This window comes from Macaca nemestrina, chromosome 5 (genome assembly GCF_043159975.1).
Source record: "Macaca nemestrina isolate mMacNem1 chromosome 5, mMacNem.hap1, whole genome shotgun sequence".
In the NCBI taxonomy this organism is placed as follows: domain Eukaryota; kingdom Metazoa; phylum Chordata; class Mammalia; order Primates; family Cercopithecidae; genus Macaca; species Macaca nemestrina.
The window spans coordinates 65,443,978-65,467,154 of NC_092129.1; the positions used below are offsets into that span (position 1 = coordinate 65,443,978).

At 36.5% G+C, this 23,177-nt stretch overlaps 1 protein-coding gene across 4 annotated transcripts in view; it reads left to right on the forward strand.

Moving 5' to 3' along the window:
- LOC105488986 (androglobin) overlaps positions 1-23,177 on the forward strand; it is a 234,652-nt gene that overhangs the window by 79,764 nt on the left and 131,711 nt on the right. For all 4 annotated transcript variants that reach the window (XM_011753533.3, XM_011753534.3, XM_011753535.3 and 1 more), the window contains exons 9-10: positions 8,813-8,941; positions 18,566-18,660. In XM_011753533.3, coding sequence (XP_011751835.2) covers positions 8,813-8,941; positions 18,566-18,660 — 224 coding nt within the window. The remainder of the gene's footprint in view (positions 1-8,812; positions 8,942-18,565; positions 18,661-23,177) is intronic.

Below are 23,177 nucleotides of genomic sequence, written 5' to 3' on the forward strand. Positions count from 1 at the left end.
TTTGGAAAAAGTCCTTGGAAAAAGTTCCAAGAACCAGAGATTGTATTAAATATGGTGGGAAGATGAACTATGATGAAAATTTAAATTTCTCAATTATATTTTGTGATATAGAGGTCATTGCGCACTTGTGAGTGATGGGAGTAGGAGAGACATTGGAGGGGAGTAAGAAGGAAGTGGGAAGTAAAATAATGTATAAACAACATTGTGTGAAGCTTGGCCTTGAGGAACAGGAAATTGCAAAGTGGAAACTGATAGGGAAGAATGTGGGATGCAGACGAATATGTATTTGTGAATCTCGTGAAGGAGAATTGAGTTTTTTAAAGTCATGACTGAGAAGATCCCACTGAGATGACTGCAATAGTATACATTTTCTGAGAAGAAGGAACAAGTTCCACACCACAGCTCCAGGGGGATTGGGCCAACCCAGGGAGAGCAATGGCTCCTCCGTTCTCATAGGTGGACACAGGTCATGGGGGAGTGGATACAGGTGTAGGTGGGTAAACAGGTTTGGTAGGAGAAGATGAGGACTTCAGACCAAAGACTTCTACTTTTTGTTTATATACAACCTAGTTATGAGCTGAAAGTGAGGTGGAGGTGGAAGATGTAGATTCTCACAGAGATTTAAAATAGATGTGGCAAAGTTTGCAGAACGACAGGAGGATTACTTCCAGTGGGACTCAGCTGCCAAGTTTATTCAGAGTGGGGTTTTGCCAGATGGGTGGGATGAAATGACAGAGGAGCAATCCTTATTTAGGGTATTGGCAAAAACACATTTCGGTGAGCACTGTTGTATACTATCCAAATTTCTATGTGAGACAGTTTGATTTTCTTCTATTTATAATTTTTATTATGTATTATTTTTAAGTCACAAATTCTGAATAGAAGTTTGAAAGCTCTTAAAGTCCTATTGGAAAATTATACATGCACTCAAATATTGCTTCCTAAAATCAGTTTTATTGAATTAAGGTAATATATATAGAAAATTCACAAATAAAATTCTGATAATAAACTTTTAAGAACCTAAATTTCCTGGTTAAATGTTTTATCCTATGGTTGAAGTTATAGTTATCTTTACTTTTATATCTAATTTAAGTGTTAAATCTACTGAAAAAGCTAAGATATGGGCCAGGCATGGTTGCTCACGCCTGTATTCCCAGCACTTTGAGAGGCTGATGCTGGCAGATCACTTGAGCCCAGGAGTTCAAGACCAGTCTGTACAACATGGTGAAACCCTGTGTCTATAAAAAAAGAAACTAAAAGGAAAATAAAAAGAAAAATTAGCAAGGTGTGGTAGTGTGCACCTATAGTCCCAGCTATTCAGGAGGCTGAGGTGGGAGAATTGCTCCAGCCTGGGAGGCCAATGCTGCAGTGAGCTGAGACTGTGCCACTGCACTCCAGCCTGGGCAGCAGAGTGAAAGCCTGTCAAAAAGAAAGAAAAAAAAGCTAAGATATGAAACATGTCTGTTTTGGATATTCAGAAACATTATACGTAATGAGCAACCTGACCAATGATGATTACAAACTCAGCAGATGATGCATAGAATGAAATGACAGAAATTGGAGGGGTGGAGCAAGATGGCCAAATAGGAACAGCTCCAGTCTCCAGCTCCAGCGCGAGCGACACAGAAGACAGGTTATTTCTACATTTTCAACTGAGGTACTGGGTTCATCTCACTAGGGAGTGCTGGACAATCGGTGCTGGTCAGCTGCTGCAGCCCAACAAGCGAGAGCTGAAGCAGGGTGAGGCATTGCCTCACCTGGGAAGCGCAAGGGGGAAGGGAATCCCTTTTCCTAGCCAGGGGAACTGAGACACACAACACCTGGAAAATCGGGTAACTCCCACCCCAATACTGCGCTTTACCAAGGGTCTTAGCAAACGGGCACACCAGGAGATTATATCCCACACCTGGCCAGGAGGGTCCCACGCCCACGGAGCCTCCCGCATTGCTAGCACAACACTCTGCGATCTAACGCAAGGCAGCAGCGAAGCTGGGGGAGGGGTGCCTGCCATTGCTGAAGCTTAAGTAGGTAAACAAATCGGCTGGGAAGCTTGAACAGGGTGGAGCACACAGAAGCTCAAGGAGGCCTGCCTGTCTCTGTAGACTCCACCTCTGGGGACAGGGCACAGCTAAACAACAACAACTACAAAAAAAAGCAGACGCAACCTCTGCAGAAACCTCTGCAGACGCAAACGACTCTGTCTGACAGCTTTGAAGAGAGCAGTGGATCTCCCAACATGGAGGTTGAGATCTGAGAATGGACAGACTGCCTGCTCAAGTGGGTCCCTGACGCCTGAGTAGCCTAATTGGGAGATGTCCCCCACTAGGGGCAGACTGACACCCCACACCTCACACGGTGGAGTACACCCCTGAGAGGAAGCTTCCAAAGCAAGAATCAGACAGGTACACTTACTGTTCAGCAATATTCTATCTTCTGCAGCCTCTGCTGCTGATACCCAGGCAAACAGGGTCTGGAGTGGACCTCAAGCAATCTCCAACAGACCTACAGCTGAGGGTCCTGACTGTTAGAAGGAAAACTAACAAACAGAAAGGACACCCACGCCAAAATCCCATCAGTACATCACCATCATCAAAGACCAGAGGCAGATAAAACCACAAAGATGGGGAAAAAGCAGGGCAGAAAAGCTGGAAATTCAAAAAATAAGAGCGCATCTCCCCCGGCAAAGGAACGCAGCTCATTGCCAGCAATGGATCAAAACTGGATGGAGAATGACTTTGACGAGATGAGAGAAGAAGGCTTCAGTCCATCAAACTTCTCAGAGCTAAAAGAGGAATTACGTACCCAGTGCAAAGAAACTAAAAATCTTGAAAAAAGAGTGGAAGAAATGATAACTAGAATAATTAATGCAGAGAAGGCCATAAACAAACTGACAGAGATGAAAATCATGACACGAGAAATACGTGACAAATGCACAAGCTTCAGTAACTGACTCAATCAACTGGAAGAAAGAGTATCAGCAATTGAGGATCAAATGAATGAAATGAAGTGAGAAGAGAAATCTAAAGCAAAAAGAAGAAAAAGAAATGAACAAAGCCTGCAAGAAGTATGGGATTATGTAAAAAGACCAAATCTACGTCTGACTGGGGTGCCTGAAAGTGAGGGGGAACATGGAACCAAGTTGGAAAACACTCTTCAGGATATCATCCAGGAGAACTTCCCCAACCTAGTAGGGCAGGCCAACATTCAAATTCAGGAAATACAGAGAATGCCACAAAGATACTCCTCGAGAAGAGCAACTCCAAGACACATAATTGCCAGATTCACCAAAGTTGAAATGAAGGAAAAAATCTTAAGGGCAGCCAGAGAGAAAGGTTGGGTTACTCACAAAGGGAAGCCCATCAGACTAACAGCAGATCTCTCGGCAGAAACTCTACAAGCCAGAAAAGAGTGGGCGCCAATATTCAACATTCTTAAAGAAAAGAATTTTAAGCCCAGAATTTCATATCCAGCCAAACTAAGTTTCATAAGTGAAGGAGAAATAAAATCCTTTACAGATAAGCAAATGCTTAGAGATTTTGTCACCACTAGGCCTGCCTTACAAGAGACCCAGAATGAAGCACTAAACTTGGAAAGGAACAACTGTTACCAGTCACTGCAAAAACATGCCAAAATGTAAAGACCATTGATGCTAGGAAGAAACTGCATCAACTAACGAGCAAAATAACCAGTTAATATCATAATGGCAGGATCAAGTTCACACATAACAATATTAACCTTAAATGTAAATGGACTAAATGCTCCAATTAAAAGACACAGACTGGCCAACTGGATAAAGAGTCAAGACTCATCAGTCTGCTGTATTCAGGAGACCCATCTCACATGCAGAGACATACATAGGCTCAAAATAAAGGGATGGAGGAAGATCTACCAAGCAAATGGAGAACAAAAAAAAGCAGGGGTTGCAATACTAGTCTCTGATAAAACAGACTTTAAACCATCAAAGATCAAAAGAGACAAGGCCATTACATAATGGTAAAGGGATCAATTCAGCAGGGAGCGCTAACTATCCTAAATATATATGCACCCAATACAGGAGCACCCAGATTCATAAAACAAGTCCTTAGAGACTAACAAAGAGACTTAGACTCCCATACAATAATAATGGGAGACTTCAACACCCCACTGTCAACATTAGACAGATCAACGAGACAGATAGTTAACAAGGATATCCAGGAAATGAACTGATCTCTGCAGCAAGCAGACCTAACAGACATCTACAGAACTCTCCACCCCAAATCAACAGAATATACATTCTTCTCAGCACCACATCACACTTATTCCAAAATTGACCACATAATTGGAAGTAAAGCACTCCTCAGCAAATGTACAAGAACAGAAATTGTAAGAAACTGTCTCTCAGACCACAGTGCAATCAAACTAGAACTCAGGACTAAGAAACTCAATCAAAACCGCTCAACTACATGGAAACTGAATAACCTGCTCCTGAATGACTACTGGGTACATAACGAAATGAAGGCAGAAATAATGATGTTCTTTGAAACCAATAAGAACAAAGATACAACATACCAGAATCTCTGGGACACATTTAAAGCAGTGTGTAGAGGGAAATTTATAGCACTAAATGCCCACAAGAGAAAGCAGGAAAGATCTAAAATTGACACTCTAACATCACAATTAAAAGAACTAGAGAAGCAAGAGCAAACATATTCGAAAGCTAGCAGAAGGCTAGAAATAACTAAGATCAGAGCAGAACTGAAGGAGATAGAGACACAAAAAACTCTCCAAAAAATCAATGAATCCAGGAGTTGGTTTTTTGAAAAGATCCACAAAATTGATAGACCACTAGCAAGACTAATAAAGAAGAAAAGAGAGAAGAATCAAACAGATGCAATAAAAAATGATAAAGGGGATATCACCACCGACCCCACAGAAATACAAACTACCATCAGAGAATGCTATAAACACCTCTACACAAATAAACTAGAAAATCTAGAAGAAATGGATAATTTCCTGGACACTTACACTCTCCCAAGACTAAACCAGGAAGAAGTTGAATCCCTGAATAGACCAATAGCAGGCTCTGAAATTGAGGCAATAATTAATAGCCAGGCCAACCAACCAAAAAAAGTCCAGGACCAGATGGATTCACAGCTGAATTCTACCAGAGGTACAAGGAGGAGTTGGTACCATTCCTTCTGAAACTATTCCAATCAATAGAAAAAGAGGGAATCCTCCCTAACTCATTTTATGAGGCCAACATCATCCTGATACCAAAGCCTGGAAGAGACACAACAAAAAAAGAGAATTTTAGACCAATATTTCTGATGAACATCGATGCAAAAATCCTCAATAGGCCGGGCGCGGTGGCTCAAGCCTGTAATCCCAGCACTTTGGGAGGCCGAGATGGGCAGATCACGAGGTCAGGAGATCGAGACCATCCTGGCTAACACGGTGAAACCCCGTCTCTACTAAGAAATACAAAAAAAAAAATAGCCGGGCGAGGTGGCAGCGCCTGTAGTCCCAGCTACTCGGGAGGCTGAGGCCGGAGAATGGCGTGAACCCAGGAGGCGGAGCTTGCAGTGAGCTGAGATCCGGCCACTGCACTCCAGCCTGGGCTACAGAGCGAGACTCCGTCTCAAAAAAAAAAAAAAAAAAAAAAAAATTCCTCAATAAAATACTGGCAAACTGGATCCAGCAGCACATCAAAAAGCTTATCCACCATGATCAAGTGGGCTTCATCCCTGGAATGCAAGGCTGGTTCAACATACGCAAATCAATAAACGTAATCCAGCATATAAACAGAACCAAAGACAAAAACCTCATGATTATCTCAATAGATGCAGAAAAGGCCTTTGACAAAATTCAACAACCCTTCATGCTAAAAACGCTCAATAAATTCGGTATTGATGGAACGTATCTCAAAATCATAAGAGCTATTTATGACAAACCCACAGCCAATATCATACCGAATGGGCAAAAACTGGAAAAATTCCCTTTGAAAACTGGCACAAGACAGGGATGCCCTCTCTCACCACTCCTTTTCAACATAGTGTTGGAAGTTCTGGCTAGGGCAATCAGGCAAGAGAAAGAAATAGAGGGCATTCAGTTTGGAAAACAAGAAGTCCAATTGTCCCTGTTTGCAGATGACATGATTGTATATTTAGAAAACCCCATTGTCTCAGCCCAAAATCTCCTTAAGCTGATAAGAAACTTCGGCAAAGTCTAAGGATAGAAAATTAATGTGCAAAAATCACAAGCATTCGTATACACCAGTAACAGACAAACAGAGAGCCAAATCATGAATGAACTTCCATTCACAATTGCTTCAAAAAGAATAAAATACCTAGGAATCCAAGTAACAAGGGATGTAAAGGACCTCTTCAAGGAGAACTACAAACCACTGCTCAGTGAAATAAAAGAGGACACGAACAAATGGAAGAACATTCCATGTTCATGGATAGGAAGAATCAATATTGTGAAAATGGCCATACTGCCCAAGGTAATTTAAAGATTCAATGCCATCCCCATCAAGCTACCAATGAGTTTCTTCACAGAATTGGAAAAAACTGCTTTAAAGTTCATGTGGAACCAAAAAAGAGCCCGCATCTCCAAGACAATCCTAAGTCAAAAGAACAAAGCTGGAGGCATCACGCTACCTGACTTCAAACTATACTACAAGGCTACAGTAACCAAAACAGCATGGTACTGGTACCAAAACAGACATATAGACCAATGGAACAGAACAGAGTCCTCAGAAATAATACCACACATCTACAGCCATCTGATCTTTGACAAACATGAGAAAAACAAGAAATGGGGAAAGGATTCCCTATTTAATAAATGGTGCTGGGAAAATTGGCTAGCCATAAGTAGAAAGCTGAAACTGGATCCTTTCCTTACGCCTTATACGAAAATTAATTCAAGATGGATTAGAGACTTAAATGTGTGACCTAATACCATAAAAACCCTAGAGGAAAACCTAGGTAATACCATTCAGGACATAGGCATGGGCAAGGACTTCATGTTTAAAACACCAAAAGCAATGGCAACAAAAGCCAAAATTGACAAATGGGATCTAATTAAACTAAAGAGCTTCTGCACAGCAAAAGAAACTACCATCAGAGTGAACAGGCAACTTACAGAATGGGAGAAAATTTTTACAATCTACCCATCTGACAAAGGGCTAAATATCCAGAACCTACAAAGAACTCACACAAATTTACAAGCAAAAAACAAACAACCCCATCAAAAAGTGGGCAAAGGATATGAACAGACATTTCTCAAAAGAAGACATTCATACAGCCAACAGACACATGAAAAAATGCTCATCATCACTGGCCATCAGAGAAATGCAAATCAAAAGCACAATGAGATACCATCTCACGCCAGTTAGAATGGCAATCATTAAAAAGTCAGGAAACAACAGGTGCTGGAGAGGATGTAGAGAAATAGGAACACCTTTACACTACTGGTGGGACTGTAAACTAGTTCAACCATTATGGAAAACAGTATGGCGATTCCTCAAGGATCTAGAACTAGAAGTACCATATGACCCAGCCATCCCATTACTGGGTATATACCCAAAGGATTATAAATCATGCTGCTATAAAGACACATGCACACGTATGTTTATTGCGGCACTATTCACAATAGCAAAGACTTGGAATCAACCCAAATGTCCATCAGTGACAGACTGGATTAAGAAAATGTGGCAAATATACACCATGGAATACTATGCAGCCATAAAAAAGGATGAGTTTGTGTCCTTTGTAGGGACATGGATGCAGCTGGAAACCATCATTCTCAGCAAACTATCGCAAGAACAGAAAACCAAACACCGCATGTTCTCACTCATAGGTGGGAACTGAACAATGAGATCACTTGGACTCGGGAAGGGGAACATCACACACTGGGGCCTATCATGGGGGGGGGGGGGAGGGATTTCACTGGGAGTTATACCTGATGTAAATGACGAGTTGATGGATGCTGATGAGTTGATGGGTGCAACACACCAACATGGCACAAGTATACATATGTAACAAACCTGCATGTTATGCACATGTACCCTAGAACTTAAAGTATAATAATAATAATAACAATAATAATAAAATAAAAAATAAAATCCTTACCTCTAAAAAAAAAATGAAATGACAGAAATCTATAATTTCTGTCTCTGAATTGAGAGAGATTTGTTAGGGAATTTAAAAAATCTTTGAGAAAAGTATTTTAAGTTGAAGAAGAATATGTTTTATAGATTGAGTATATGAATGAGCATTCAAATGGTGGGAATAGTTCTGGATACAAGAGTTTTATTACCCAAGCCATGTAGGCAATAAGATGCTGGCTTGGGACTTTGGTTGGAGTCTGGGCTCCACAATAAAATATTTTGGAATCACAAAACTGTGTTTCCTGTAAGTGGAGGACCCAAATAAGGAAAATCTGAGAGGGCTCTACATTTAGGACTTAACTTTCAGTACAGGCTTTGTTGTGTTTTGTTTTTATTTTTAAAATGAGAAAATTACCTTAATACCATAATCTTATATGAATAAAATATATTCAAATAATTGTCTTCATGAAACAAAATTATATGCAGTAGATAAAAGGCAATGCTGCATTTATTTCATAATATATCCAGTTTTCAAAGTTCTCCCTGGCTTTATTGTGGTGTTTCTAATTAGAGGGATCGTGTTTTAGAGAAATTACGGCTATAGTTTTACATTTAAATAATACTATTATTTTGGCCTTTTTTCTTTAAGACAACGACTGAATAAGAAATATAGTTTGAGGTTGTCTAGTTAAAATATTTATTGTGATTTTTTTCGTATGTTAGAGAAAGCAGATGCAAGAGACATTGGAAAGAAGAGAAGTAAAGATGGAGAAAAAGAAAAATTCAAATTCTCACTTCATGGTTCAAGACCCTCATCAGAAGTACAGTACTCTGTGCAGTCCCTATCAGATTGTAAGCTCCTAATTTCTTAGAATAATAACTAATTTAGTTGTTTCTTAAAATGCTGGAAAACCTTGAAACATAGAAATACATTTTTTCTTTTGAAATAACTAAATAAACTTATTCAAGGTGGCCATAAATGCTGGGTTCTCTGATGGGTAGGTATGTTGGGCCAAAGTCCTACCAATGAGACAGAAGCCTGCTTGTCCAAATTGGAGTGCAATTGTCACAGAAGAAGTATCCACATATGGGAGAGGCTTCTGCTGTCGCTTTCAGGTATTGCTCTAAAAAATACTCAGGTTAAATTTATCATCCAAATTAAGTAAATTCAAAGTTACTTGTTTGAGTGGTTAGATGCCAGCCACCAAATGAAAAAAAAGTCTACATCTGGCTCCTTGCTCACAATGGGCCTCCAGATCTTTTACTGTGTTTTAGAAAATAACTGTGAGGCTGGAGACTGTAGAAGTCATTGTTTATATCACGATACCGACAACCACACTTTTTCGTGTATCACATTGTGAATGAGTGGATGTACAAGATCTATTTATAATAGCCTCATTGTATAAAGGTCAAGTATTTTTGTGAAAATGCTTGGGTTTCTCTATCACTTAAAATCACATTGGAGGTTTTTCGTTTAATTAATATCTTTCCAATTTGGACTTACGAATTATCTCTAAAGACCCCTGGGCTACCGCACTTTTGTCCTCTGTACCAGCTAAAACAGTCTAGGTATAGAAGCCTTTAAACAAATTGTATCAGGTTGAAAGAAAACATGCTACAAAAAATGATACCTCAACCCATTCAGGAGGAAGACTAGAGTGTCTCTTTTGAGGCTTTATAGTCTCAGCTTTGACTCATCTATCTTGGTGCTTCCAGAGTGCAGGTTATCATTTTCACCTCGTCTTTCCTTAGCTACTCAAAATACATGTTTTCACACCTAGTAGTGTGCTTTATTAATAAATTTTTATATTTTTTCTTAATATACTGTGATGATTTGTATGAGGACATTTTAATAATTATGGCTTTTTACTTTTACTGAAACCTGCCTAGTGATGTGGATAGAAAAAAGTCACTATTGTATTTTTAATTCTACATTAAAAATCATTTTCTTATATTGATGTTTTAAGCAATATTTTTTGACAGTAAGAAACATTACATTAGCAGACTTACTGATGGTTCTTCATCTTTGTGAAAATGGCTAAAAACTTTCCCTGAGTTCTTCCTTTGTGAAAATAAAAGTAATGATGCCTCCTTTCTCCTGCTGAACTTACAGTTAGGGTCATCCCAACACATAGAATGTGGTTCAGTTTGGACTGTGGAGTCAAGCTGCTTGAGTTCAATATCTGCTTCAACACTGAGTGTATAAGTATCAGGCAAGTGATAGAGCCTCTTTAAACTCAGGATCTCTATAAATCAGCATCATTGTTTTGGTGAGGGTCCTTGTGAGAATCAAGTGTTGAATCCAGGTAAAGTGCTTAGCACTTGTTGGAAGAGTTACATTTTAGCATACTTACTGCAAAAGCCTTTATTAATTCTTGACTGTGCTAAAGGTACGGTATTAGAATGAACTCTATAGGAGTATTTTGTCTGTCATAAATAAGAGGGTGGCCATGTGAACTTCCTTCTCCCACAGAGTTAAATCTAAGTGCATTTCTGATGGTGTTACAATTCATTTCCTGCAATCAGCTGCTTTGGTTTCACTTGTAAAGGAGATAATTGATAGACAGTAAGCATTCAAGAGACAACTGAGTTACAATTCAAACTCATATGGAAAAAATAACATGACATTTATATTGTTTGTTTGTTTATTTGTTTATTTATTTATTCATTTGACACAGAGTCTTGCTGTGTCACCCAGGCTGGAGTGCAGTGGTGCAATCTCAGCTCACTGCAACTTCCATCTCCCAGGTTCAAGCGATTCTCGTGCCTCAGCCTCCCAAGTAGCTGGGACTGCACGTGCATGCCATTACACCCGGCTAATTCTTGTATTTTTAGTACAGATGGAGCTTCACCATGTTGACTAGGCTGGTCTCAAACTCTTGACCTCAAGTGATCCACCCACCTTGGCCTCCCAAAGTGCTGGGACTATAGGCATGTGCCACCACGCACGGCCTTTATTCTTTATGTTTGATTTGATATTAGATGTGTTATAATTAATTCTGGTAAGTCACTTAAAATTTAATATAAAGAACCCCTGTTTTATTAATTTTTTCAAAGTAGCATATTTATCACAGTGGTCATTAAAATAAAATGGCACTCACAGTTTTAAATGCCATAGGAGATATAGTTTTATAATGGCAGAAGACATGTAGAGATTTATGTATATATTTATATGTCATCTAATATTATCCAATGCATACCCTAATAATGACTTGACAATTAAGAATTCATTTTCTTATTTCCAAAATAAGTGTATTCATTTAGGTACACTAGCTGGCATGCCTAACAAATGACTCTGATGTCATATATATTTCTTTCTCAATTAAAATAAAAAGACTAGTGTTAATCCTTGGCAGGAAGTTATTTTCTAGATGGTATTGAAGAGACCCATGCTCCTTCCATTTTATGCCTTTTATACCTCTAGCATTCTAAAGTTCTATACCAGTGAGAAGAAAAAGAGCTTTGAGGATTGCAGGAGCAAGGTGTCTGAAATCAAAAAAGCTGCATTGTATATCACTCTGGTCTCATTCTATTGAAGATAATTCAGTCCAATGGCCACACCTGACTTTAAGAGGAGTTGGAAAATATGGAATGTGGAATGTGCTAAAGATCGATCATTTCAGGAGAAAGAGGAAACCATTTGGTGAACAATGATCAGTCTTCACCACATTTCACTTTCCTGATCACCAGATACCCATTTCACTCTTCTTCTCACATGTATGTTCAATACTTACCAAGAGTCCCAATCCAAATTATTATCCAGTAATTGCATCTCGTTAAAATATCCAGGATCTCCAAGTCATGTACATGCACACACATGCTTACAGATTACCCATATGTATCCACTCCCATCTCTCATGTAATGTTGTCATTAATATCTTTCCAATTTGGGCTAACGACCAATCTGACCAATGATGATTACAAACTCAGCAGATGATGCAGAGAATGAAATGACAGAAAACTATATAAGTCACAAATTCTGAACAGAAGTTTGAAAGCTCTTAAAGTCCTATTTGAAAATTATACATGCACTCAAATATTGCTTCCTAAAATCAGTTTTATTGAATTAAGGTAATATATATAGAAAATTCACAAATAAAATTCTGATAATAAACTTTTTAAAAACCTAAATTTCCTAAATTTAAAAACCTTCCCATATGAAGAGGAACACAGTAACTGCAATATAAACTCCACTCATAAAACAAAATAGCAGGGGACACATTGTAGTCACTGATCATTCCCAATTCTAAAATTCGGCTGAGAAAGTCCTGTTAAGACCTTTTTCCTGGTATAGAGGGGAAGTTCTTTGGCACTGATTCTGCTCTCTTGGAGGAACTCAAAATTACAAAGTGTAAAGTGGGTTTATGAACCTACACAGTCTTACTCCAGAGTTCACACAACTACTCTGTTATCTCTCCTCTCAATATCTATGAATGTTAATATTTTAAACTGTAAAACTTATTGAAAACTTTTATTCTCTAAATAGCTAAATTTAAAATGTAACTTATAAAGAAATTTGATACAAATGATGACATTAATTACAAATACCGAAGTTTTGTAAGAATGAGTAATCAGACCCTTCCAATATTTGAGAAAAAATGATTACCAGAAATATTAGAGATTTGAGTTTTGCCAGTAACTTATTAACTACAGGGTAAGTTAGAATTTGTGTAGTAATATAGTAATAGAGTTCAGTATCATAGTAACTTTAAAAAAATTGTTTCAAAAAAGCAAAAATCAATACCATTAGAATATGACTCAGTGGAATAGTAAGTTGGATATTTTCTGACTATGAGAAATACTGCTAGCTTTTCACAATTTCCTCCTCTTCCTAGGAACACAGTTGTGCTACATTTTCCCAGCCTCTTTTAAATGAGATGTGGCCTTCTAATTTCTAGCCCACAGGACATGAAGCAAAGTGATACATACGAGCTGTAGACTGACCTATACCATGTTCTCAATTGCAATTCCCCTTCTGTTAGCTCACTGCTGTTGAGAGCACAGTATTAAAGATGGCAAAGCCACAAGGAGGGACAGAGCAGGAGTATGTGAATCACTACCTGGAGATCTGCTTGCTGGTCAAGAAGGTTCATTTTGTACTTTATATGAACGAAAAGAAACTATATCATGTTTAAGTCATATTTTTTAGTGTGTTCACTATAGCAGCTACAATTACTTCATGATAAACTAACTCTTGCCAGAAGTAGAGTACTAATAACAAGGTGAAATTATGTGGTGTTTGCTTAACAGTAGAGTAGAAGGCAGTGAAGAAATAGTATTTCAAACTTGAGGAAACCTGGGGATCTACCTCACACAGTGAAATATTTGGTAAAACCAGAACCTGTGACAATTTAGAAGTTAGCCATGTACTCAGTGAACCTGAGTCTCTAAAATAAGTGATTGAAAATCTACTATTCTAGGCAGTGTTCATTTGTAATATCTACTGTTAGCAAGATATTTCAAATAAGAAATGAGTTCAGGGAAGAATTGTCTGTTTTTCCAAAATAAATGGGGAAAAAAGAGAGAGAAATTTTTGAGATCACAGAACATACAACATTGAAAAAAAAAAGGCTATTTCTTGACCACAATTAATTGGAGATAAGGCTGGTGTTGAAGAGAGCCATGCTCCTCCCTTTTTATGCCTCCTATACTCTAGCATGTGAATTCTGAAGCTCTATACCAGTGGGAAGTAAAAGAGCTTGGAGGATTGCAGGTGCAAGATGTTTGAAGTAAAAACAAGCTGTATTGTTTATCACTTCTGTTCTCATTCTGTTGAAGACAGTTCAGTTCCATGGCCACACCTAAGTATTAAACAACAAAGCTCCATGATGTATTTTGGATATTTGTCCTCGCCCAAACCTCATGTTGAATTGTAATCCCCAGTGCTGAAGGTGGAGCCTGGTGGGAGTTGCTTGGGACCTGAGGGCAGATCCCTCAAGGCTTGGTGCTGTCTTCATGACAGTGAGTTCTTGCAAGATCTGGTCGTTTGAAACTGTGTAGCATCTCCCCCTACTCTCTTGCTTGCTCCCATTCTCACCATGTGAGACACCTACTCCCCCTTTTGCCTTCTGCCATGAGTAAAAGCTCCCTGAGGCCTCTCCAGAAACAGATACCAGCTCTAGGCTTCCTGTACACCCTGCAGAACCATGAGCCAATTAAACCTCTTTTCTTTATAAATTATCCAGTCTCAGGTATTTCTTTGTAGTCACACAAGTATGGCCTAATACAGTCCAGTAAATCTTAAACAACACACCTGGTTGTGTCAAAGATTGTTAAGACTGTGACCTCTTTGTTGCAGCTATCTTCAAAGTAGCCTCTATGAAGCAAAGCAGCAAAGAAATTAGCCTTGGGAATTATGCTCAAGAAAGAATATGGACATGTGGAACTGATGAAACAAATAGATTAGAAGTCCACTAATATGTATTTTTTAAAAACTTGAACTAAGAAATTATGGGCTTGGTATAAAAGTCTTTTACTTTTCAGCCTTGCTTCAAATATTGGAACTGCAAATATTTTCTGGTAGGAAGTGGGCTGGAAGACACTCTAGTCATTATCCTCTTTACATATTGCCACATAGAAAAATAGACACTAAAAAATTGCCAGAAAGACCAGGGATTACTTTATACTTCACACTTCTTAACTGTGTACTTGACATGTTACTTAACCTATCTGTAACTCAATTTACTTGCCTGAAAAAAAGCTGTTAAAAATAGAATTTATTCATAGGGTTTATGTGAACTGACTCATAGAAAATACTTAGGCCTTAGCACAGAGTAGGCATTTACTGAAGGTTAGCTATTCTAAATTGACTAAATATCATATCATATAAATAAAAATAAAAATCATATATAATATTTAACAAATACTTCTTAAGGACTTGCAGTAATTTGGGGTTCATCTCACTGGGACTCTACATTTCAGGCTGAAATTGTTATAAGTTCAGACAGTAAACATTTGACATAAAATAAAATCAATGATAGAAGTGGTATTTAAGTAATCTTACATGTTTTATTGCAATCTTCTGAAATATGCTTATAGAAGGCAAAAAGAGCTCTATCACATGTAAAATAAAACATTGAAATCATACAAATGTAGCAAAAGCTTCTTTTAGGCAATAAAATATAATAAGTATGGCAGTTGTAGGCCATATAAGGCTCATAACTAATGTACAAAATATTTTAAGGCAGTTTTAGAGACTGGAGTATAAAATTCTATCTCATTATTCAAGAGTATATTTTTTTCTTAAATTTCTTTCTCAATTATTAGACTTTATTTTATATGCAGCTGTGCTAATTCAATGCAAAGTTACTCCAACTGGAAAGATAAAGACATTTCATGGTTTGTATCATTGATAGTTCACTGAAAGAAATTATAGAGCCCCTGGATTTAAACATTTGCCTTTAAGATCTTCTAAAAGAACTTTTATCCATATATAGTAAAACCAGAAAGCATTATGAGTGTTCTAATACTGCAGAATCACACAACATATTTACAGAGAAATAATAGAACAAATAGGAATTATCCAAGGCCCTTTAGACACTTTACAAATAATTCACAGCTTTTATTGGGTAATAAACTTCTTTGAAAATCTTATAAAAATTATGAACCATCTCTGTTTTTCCAAATTCTTCGTACTCTTGGTTGAATGTGTCTTCTAAAGTCCATGTGCTAGAATTTTGATCCCCAATGCTGTTTGGGGATTAAACAGCTCACTGTTTGCTCCCCAGTGTTGGGAGGTGGGGCTAATGAGAGGTAATTAGGCCGTGAGGACAGAGGGAATGGAGTAATGCCATTATCATGGGTGTGTTAGGTATCCTCGTGTGGGTTTGTTATAAAACAGTGAGTTTGCCTATGAGATGACATGCTTATTTGGCCATGGGATGGCACAGCAAAAAGTTCCTCACCAGATGCCAGCACCTTGATCTTGGGCTTCCCAGCCTCCAGAACTGTGGGGAAATAAACTTCTGTTCTTTATAAGTTACTCAGTCTCAAATATTTTGTTTTAGCAGTACAAAACAGACTAAAGCAGTTAGTGTGCACACAAATCTGCAGTGTTTTACATAATAGTTCACTGAGTTCCTGGGCCCCTGAATCTCATTTATAAGATATATAAAACATAGTTTGAAAATCTCTATTTAATAGCACATTCTTATCCAGATTTTACAGACTGATGTTTAGCTAATACCACTAGTATAGTGATACCAATATTTATAATCAGTTTCTAGTCTAATTAATCTGTGTCCATGTCATACCACTTATTAAATATTTAAAACTTCACCCTTGACTAAACACTGGTGTTATTTTTTTAAATTTCAACATTAAATATTATAATCTCATGTAAAATGTGTAATTATCTTAAAATTTGGAGGAACTATTTTTTGTCATCAACATCATTTCTATAATATGTCAAGACCACATTCTTTACTTCAAGTTTCTAAAGTTATTTTTTTGCAAGAGCCCACCTGGAATTCCCAAGTTTCCATATATTTTATTACATAATGGTATAAAGTAAATGAGAACTTTTTTCAAAATGCTTACATCACAAACTTTATTTTTAATATCATAAGGAAAATAAAAGTTCAAAAGACTTATTAAAGATCAAGGGCAAAGTACTTAATGTGATCACATTAAATATTAAACTTTAGAGAATTTTAGGGAAGACATCAAAATTTCTAATGCATAATGTACAAATGTGGGATATAATTTGGACCAAAATACTTTTACACTTGATGATTTCTAAAACAAGATTTAGAAAAGAGTTAATGAAATGGATCAACTTGAAGGAGCCATGGGGTGCCCAGATACTTGGTCAAATATTATGCAGAATGTATGTTTAACATCTGGAAACTCAGCTGACTTTTGTAAAGAAGCCCAGTCCTGCTCAGTAGCCAGGCTCAGAGAAGAATCCTCACTCTTCTTCCCTCCCCCTCTCATGCTTCATACTTTCCTAAGCTGTAGAGAGTCAACTGCTAAATCTTGAACCTGAAAAGTACATTTAATCTTGTCCTCTTCCTTGAAAGTTCTGCAGATAGATAAAAAACTGATTTTTAAAATTTTATCCATTTTTAATATTTAGCAGTCATCACTGTCAGGAACTTCCTCTCCATTACTAGCCTTCAACTCTCAGCTGACACCTAAAGACATTTCACAATCTTTCTTTTGATTAGAGGACTTATTGGAGGGCTTCTATTAGATTGATCAGTGAGAAAAGTAACTAGACTGTAAATTACTGGTCACTGCAGAGGGCATTCTGGTCAATGTGGGTATCTCAAATGGTTTTATCTGATGATAGGAGTGCATGAAAAGTATTTTCATTAACATTCATTCTTTTTAAAAGGAATAATTATTTTACTGCATCCTTAAACTTAAGATGATTATTCATATTTAAAAACATATTATTTCATACAAGTTATCACACAATACAGTGTACCTTGTACTCCACAAGGAGTAAACCAAATTATTAACCAAGCCTCTGCAGACAAACACCCTAAAAGTTAGTTGAGGAGACAGCATGCGTGGACATTAGATGATAACTAACATCATCAAAAAAATGTAGCTTAGGCAAATGAGTAATGTAGCGAAAAAGCAATCAATATGTGTTGGCAAGGTGTATGAGAAATGTAAATATTTCAATTTTGAAATGTAAAAGTATGTTTCTATAAGTTTGGCAGGTTTTCATATCTCCATTCTAGAGATATACTGAGCTGACAACTAATTTATATTCTGTGGTCTTAAAGATATTATTCTTTTGTAAACATAGTATCAAATATAGTTAAATCTCAGTATGTAAATTTGTAAAAAAAATTTAATTAAAAATAAAAAGAGGCTAAAATAAATTCACTTCTATTTATTTGTCCAAAATATTTGCAGGACCAAAAATTACTGAATAAAATAATCAAATAGAATAATTTCAGGGATAAGAAAAACATAACAAACAAATAAGCAATGCTCAAAAGTAAATTCCACCTGCATTAAACACTTCAAGCTAAATTATTTATGCCTTACTTCTTCATGGAAAAATTCATTTTACTTAGGTTTTCTTTCTTTTTGAAATGACAGTGACATAGAAACTCCTGGACTTCCTGTAAGTTCAACACAGAATAAAGATTCTATCTATGAAAGTAAAGAAATGCCTCAACTTAAAAATAATTCCTTTTGAACATTCTCATTTGTGGACCATTCTATGTTGCACTGACTAATAACTAGAGTATAGTTATGTAATAACTCTTGGTCATGAGGTATAATAAGGTCTTAAATTATTAAATAGTAATAACGTGAACTTAAAATGAATGAGACAGGCTGTAAAATAGATACATCTTTAAGATTTAACATCTGTTAAATTCATTTTGCATCCTTTATGTATTTTTCACCAGCCCAAAGATAAATTCATTAAGGCAATTGAACAATCTGGAGTGAGCGACTGACAGATCGATTTTGACTAGGATTTTCATGACATAATATATGTTTGTTTTACAGGTTCTTCTGCAATACAGACCTCTCATATGGTCGTATATGCGACATTCACACCTCTCTATTTGTTTGAAAACAAGATCTTTTCATTAGAGAAGATGGTAAGATTCAAGCTTAGGAAACAGTATTATTTATTTTGTGTGTGTGGGTGCACGTGTGTGTGCGCGCATGTGTATGGGTGATTACTTTCTGTGGTAGAAGGCACGTGAAAATTTAATTAAAATTCTATCTGTGGATGTAAGTTTCCTTATCTTCAAAATTAGATACTCGACCTAAGGGATCTGACATATCCAAAATTATCTTAGATGATTGCAATAGCTCTGGCTAATTATAAAAAAGGACAAGAAAAAATATAGAGTTACATTTAATTTTTATAGATCCTTCTGTTATAAGCGAAAAGAAAGATACAGAATTTATGTATTTCAGTGAAAATCATAGAAATTATTCCTAGGTAATAATTAATGACCTTCCCATAAATAGGCCACATATGTTTTCTTAAAATAAGATGATATTAGTGAATTCTTCCTCAGGCTGGAGAGATACTGCTATGACCTTTCTTGTATCATAAAATAATACAAAATAAATGCTATTTTTTAATACAATTAACAAATTGTAGAAAATTTAGAAAATGTAGTGAAAGGAAATGCAATTAAATATTTATAGTATAAATGGTAAGGCATAGGCCCTATTAACATTTTGTCATGTATACTTTGATTTTTCTTCTGTATTCTGTGTTTGTATGTGTATACCTTTTTTACTGGAATCACACTTTATGTTATATTTAGAAACAGCTTTTCACTTAACAAGATATTGTTAACATTTTTTCATGATGCTAAATTTTAATCAGTATATTTAGTGCTTGCATAGTATTTATGTATTTTCATAATTTTTAAGCTATCTATTGTTCTTGGACAGAAAAACAACTTTTCTCCTTCCCTTGTGACGGCCAAGTCCATCAAGTGATTAACAATTTATTTAAACAAATGCCCTACTGCTTTTGGGGTTTTTGAATCCCAATTCTGTTTGGGGACTCTAGATATCTAACACTTTATTACTAGGATTTCATAATCTGAAGTCACTGCATTAAAATATACAACTACATGATGCAGCAATATGATTACACATGAATGTTCATTTAGTTAGTTAGAAAGAGCTATGTTTTAAAAACTTGAACAAAAATTAGCTTGAAACATAAATATTCCAGTTGAATGATTATTATTCTTTACTATATGCATTACATTTGTCTTTTAGATTATGCATGGGGGGCATGTTGCTAACATTCTTCCCCTTCTCTTTCTTCTCATTCTTTCTTCTCCACTTTTTTAGATAAAAATAATTTTTCCAGCAAAAATTTACTATGCAATAGTGTTCACATTGTAAGAGGATAAGGTGCCATCCTGAATATGGCAGTTTCACTATTTTTAATCCAAAGTTAGAAAACATTATACATGGTTAAACAGCAGAAACAGCAATTTGGACTGAATCTAAAAACTAGCAACATTCAACAATCTAAATGTACTTCTAAAGCCTCTCCCAAGTCAGGACTCTTGCTGAGATTAGGGCTGGCCTTCTCACACCTGCCTTTCTTTTAACCTCTTTGCATGCTACTGGCCTATGTGCTGTCTCAGATATGCTAGCAAGTAAATGCTCTAACTCGTTGGACTGCTGAAGAATACCATTAATGCCCCATCAATGGTAGACTGAATAAAGAAAGTATGGTACATATGCACCATGGAATACTATGCAGCCATAAAAAGGAATGACATCATGTCCTTTGCAAGGACATGGATGAAGCCGGAAGCCATTATCCTCAGCGAACTAATGCAGAAACAGAAAACCAAACACCACATGTTCTCACTCATAAGTGGGGGTTGAACACCGGGAACACATGGACACAGAGAGGGGAACAATACACAACAGGGCCTGGTGTGGGATGGGGTTGAGGGGAGGGATGGGTCAATAGGGGCAGCAAACCACCGTGGCACACATACCTACGTAACAAACCTGCACATTCTGCACGTGTATACTGTTTTTTTTTTTAGAAGAAATAAAGAAAAAAGAATACCAGCAATGCTTTATGGAGTGCCATAGTCTCATGTCTGTCATGAGAAGTACTCAAACTCCCTTTAAAACCACAAAATGTAAGCAGAAGATAAAATATTATCCTGTGCTTTCTGCACGCCATAAAAAGAATGGGGTGCAAAATAATCCTTTTGAACTTTTGGTAGTGATACTGATAAACTAAAATTTAAAAGCTGATCATTTTTAATTTTAAAAACTAAGACTAAAAACTCACATCTGTTTATTCATTGATTGATTCAACAGATTTTATGAATTACCTATTATATGCTATTATATGGTAAACAATATGCTATGTTTTGAAGATACAGTGCTAAGAAAGATTGACAAGGTCCTCCCCACAAAGCTTAGAGCCTAATGAGGAAGGCATACAATTGAGTGAACTGCAATAATACAATTAGAACAGAAGGCACACAAGGTGCCTGCCACGTAGTAGGTGTAGGTGAATTAATATTTGTTGGAGGAGTAACCAAGTGAAAAGACGGTTAAATGAATGAAAAAAAATGAATGAAAGACATAACAGAAACATTCCATCCTTTCTAATGGGTAGCCAGGGAAGTCGTCCCTAAGGAAGAACTGTTTAAGCTGAGACCTTAAAGAAGTTAGGCAAGTAAATGGGATAAAGTGTGTTCAAAGCAGAGGGAATCTTATGTTGGAAAGTTTGGAGATGAAGAAGATTCCACTGGGTTCAAGGAAGTACTAGATATTGAAATTATAAGGGGAGAAGACTTAAAGGCAGCTTGAGGCATGGGTGAGGTTCAAGGCATAAAGATTATTATAAATCCTCCCTTTGGGGAAGTTTAAGGCTTAAGGTGCCCAGAGGTTCTGGAATTAACCCAGTGTCTGGAACAGTAAGTGACTTCCAAGACTGTAATGAACTGACTAGTGTTCACCATCTTCCTGTCTTGTCTGCTGATTCTTTTAGGTTAGCATCCTGTGAGGGTGATCTGGTTTCCCTGGTAAATATGAGAATGTAATAGAGATACAATGTCTTAAGAATATACCTATAGGAAACAATTTCTGTCTTAATGAAATTTTGTTAAATGGAGTACATTGCTAAAAGTTACAGCCTCAAAGACAGTAAGATCAGCAGGTAAAATAAAGTCAAGAACTTACATTTATTTAAAGAAGTGGTAAAAAAAAATACAAGAAAATCAAGAACAAAATTGAGGAAGGAGCAAGATGTTATAAATTACATTATCCAACTTCTTTCTCCTCTTGGGTATTCTAATGGTTTTAGTTTTATGTAGATCTGGGAGTTTTACTAAAGCCTCCTTCACCTGTCCAAATCCAACTCTTGCATCTTTTAGAATGTTTGAAATGAGCTGAAATAAAAAGAGTGAAAGGGTCTTAGGAAAGGAAACTTCTAATTTAAGTCTTACGCATGAATTATGCAGCATATGTATATTGAGTGCCTATGAAAAACTCAGTGTTTCAGGCACTATTGTAAATCTCTCTCTTTCCCTAATTGTAACCTAAGGAACTTTGAAATCCTTGAACAAACTTTCTCAGCATGAAACCATAACTCTTATTAATAGCATTACTTTACATGAATCTGAAGTATTGTGTAGTACACTAAAAATAAAATGAAGTATGTAGAATTGTTGTATTTAAATTCCTTGTGCCAAAATAATGTTAGTACTTTGGCAGATTATTCAAATTATAAATAGGTGCTAATACTGGAATTTGTTATTTGGACCAGTTCTTTATATTTCCAAATACTTTAAATCATTTTATTTTCTAATGCTCTACAGTTTAAAGAAAGGCGGCGGGGAGTTACACTAAAATTTGTTGCAATGGCAGGAAGAAATTAACACATGTAGACCAAAAATTATGACTAGTAAAATATCTGGAACTTATTCAACTTTTAAATACTACTTTGAATTTGACTTCTATTTTGGATATTATTCAAATGTAACTTTTGCAGTAATTCACCTTTTATAACTACTATGTCAAGGCATTTTCTTTCCATTGAAAGAATTAGTTTCAGGTATTGGCTTGACTCATGAAAACGTAAAAATTGACAGGGTTCAAGTTATAGAAAAAGGTTTATATTTAAGAACATCTATGTAAAAGTTTTTTAAGGCACTCTAAGACATAATTCCAGAGTTTTCTGAATTTTTTTAGTAGCTTCCTAAAATATACAAAAGGGATAAAAAGAAAATGACAGTTTCCTCCATTACTTCAGTGACTTAAAAACTATTGCATCACTTTTGTCTGTATTTTGAATGTCTACAATATTTTAAACCATTCTGCTGGACACACGAGTGCACTGATTAACTCCTTCTTAAAATTATTATCCTGATCTTGCAAAGACACTCCTGTCTCATGGGTCTCCTACCCCGGGGAAGATTGAGCTCTACAGCACAGTCATGAGAGCAAGGCAGTTTGCAGCTGAAGTAATAATTTGCTATAGGCTGATAAGTGGGTTTCTGGTTCTAATTTAAGTGTCTGTTTTGTAAATTTACAATCTGGTTTGTGGCTATTGCATAGAAATCATTGAGACAACATAACTAGGAAGAAAAATAGTTATTGACAA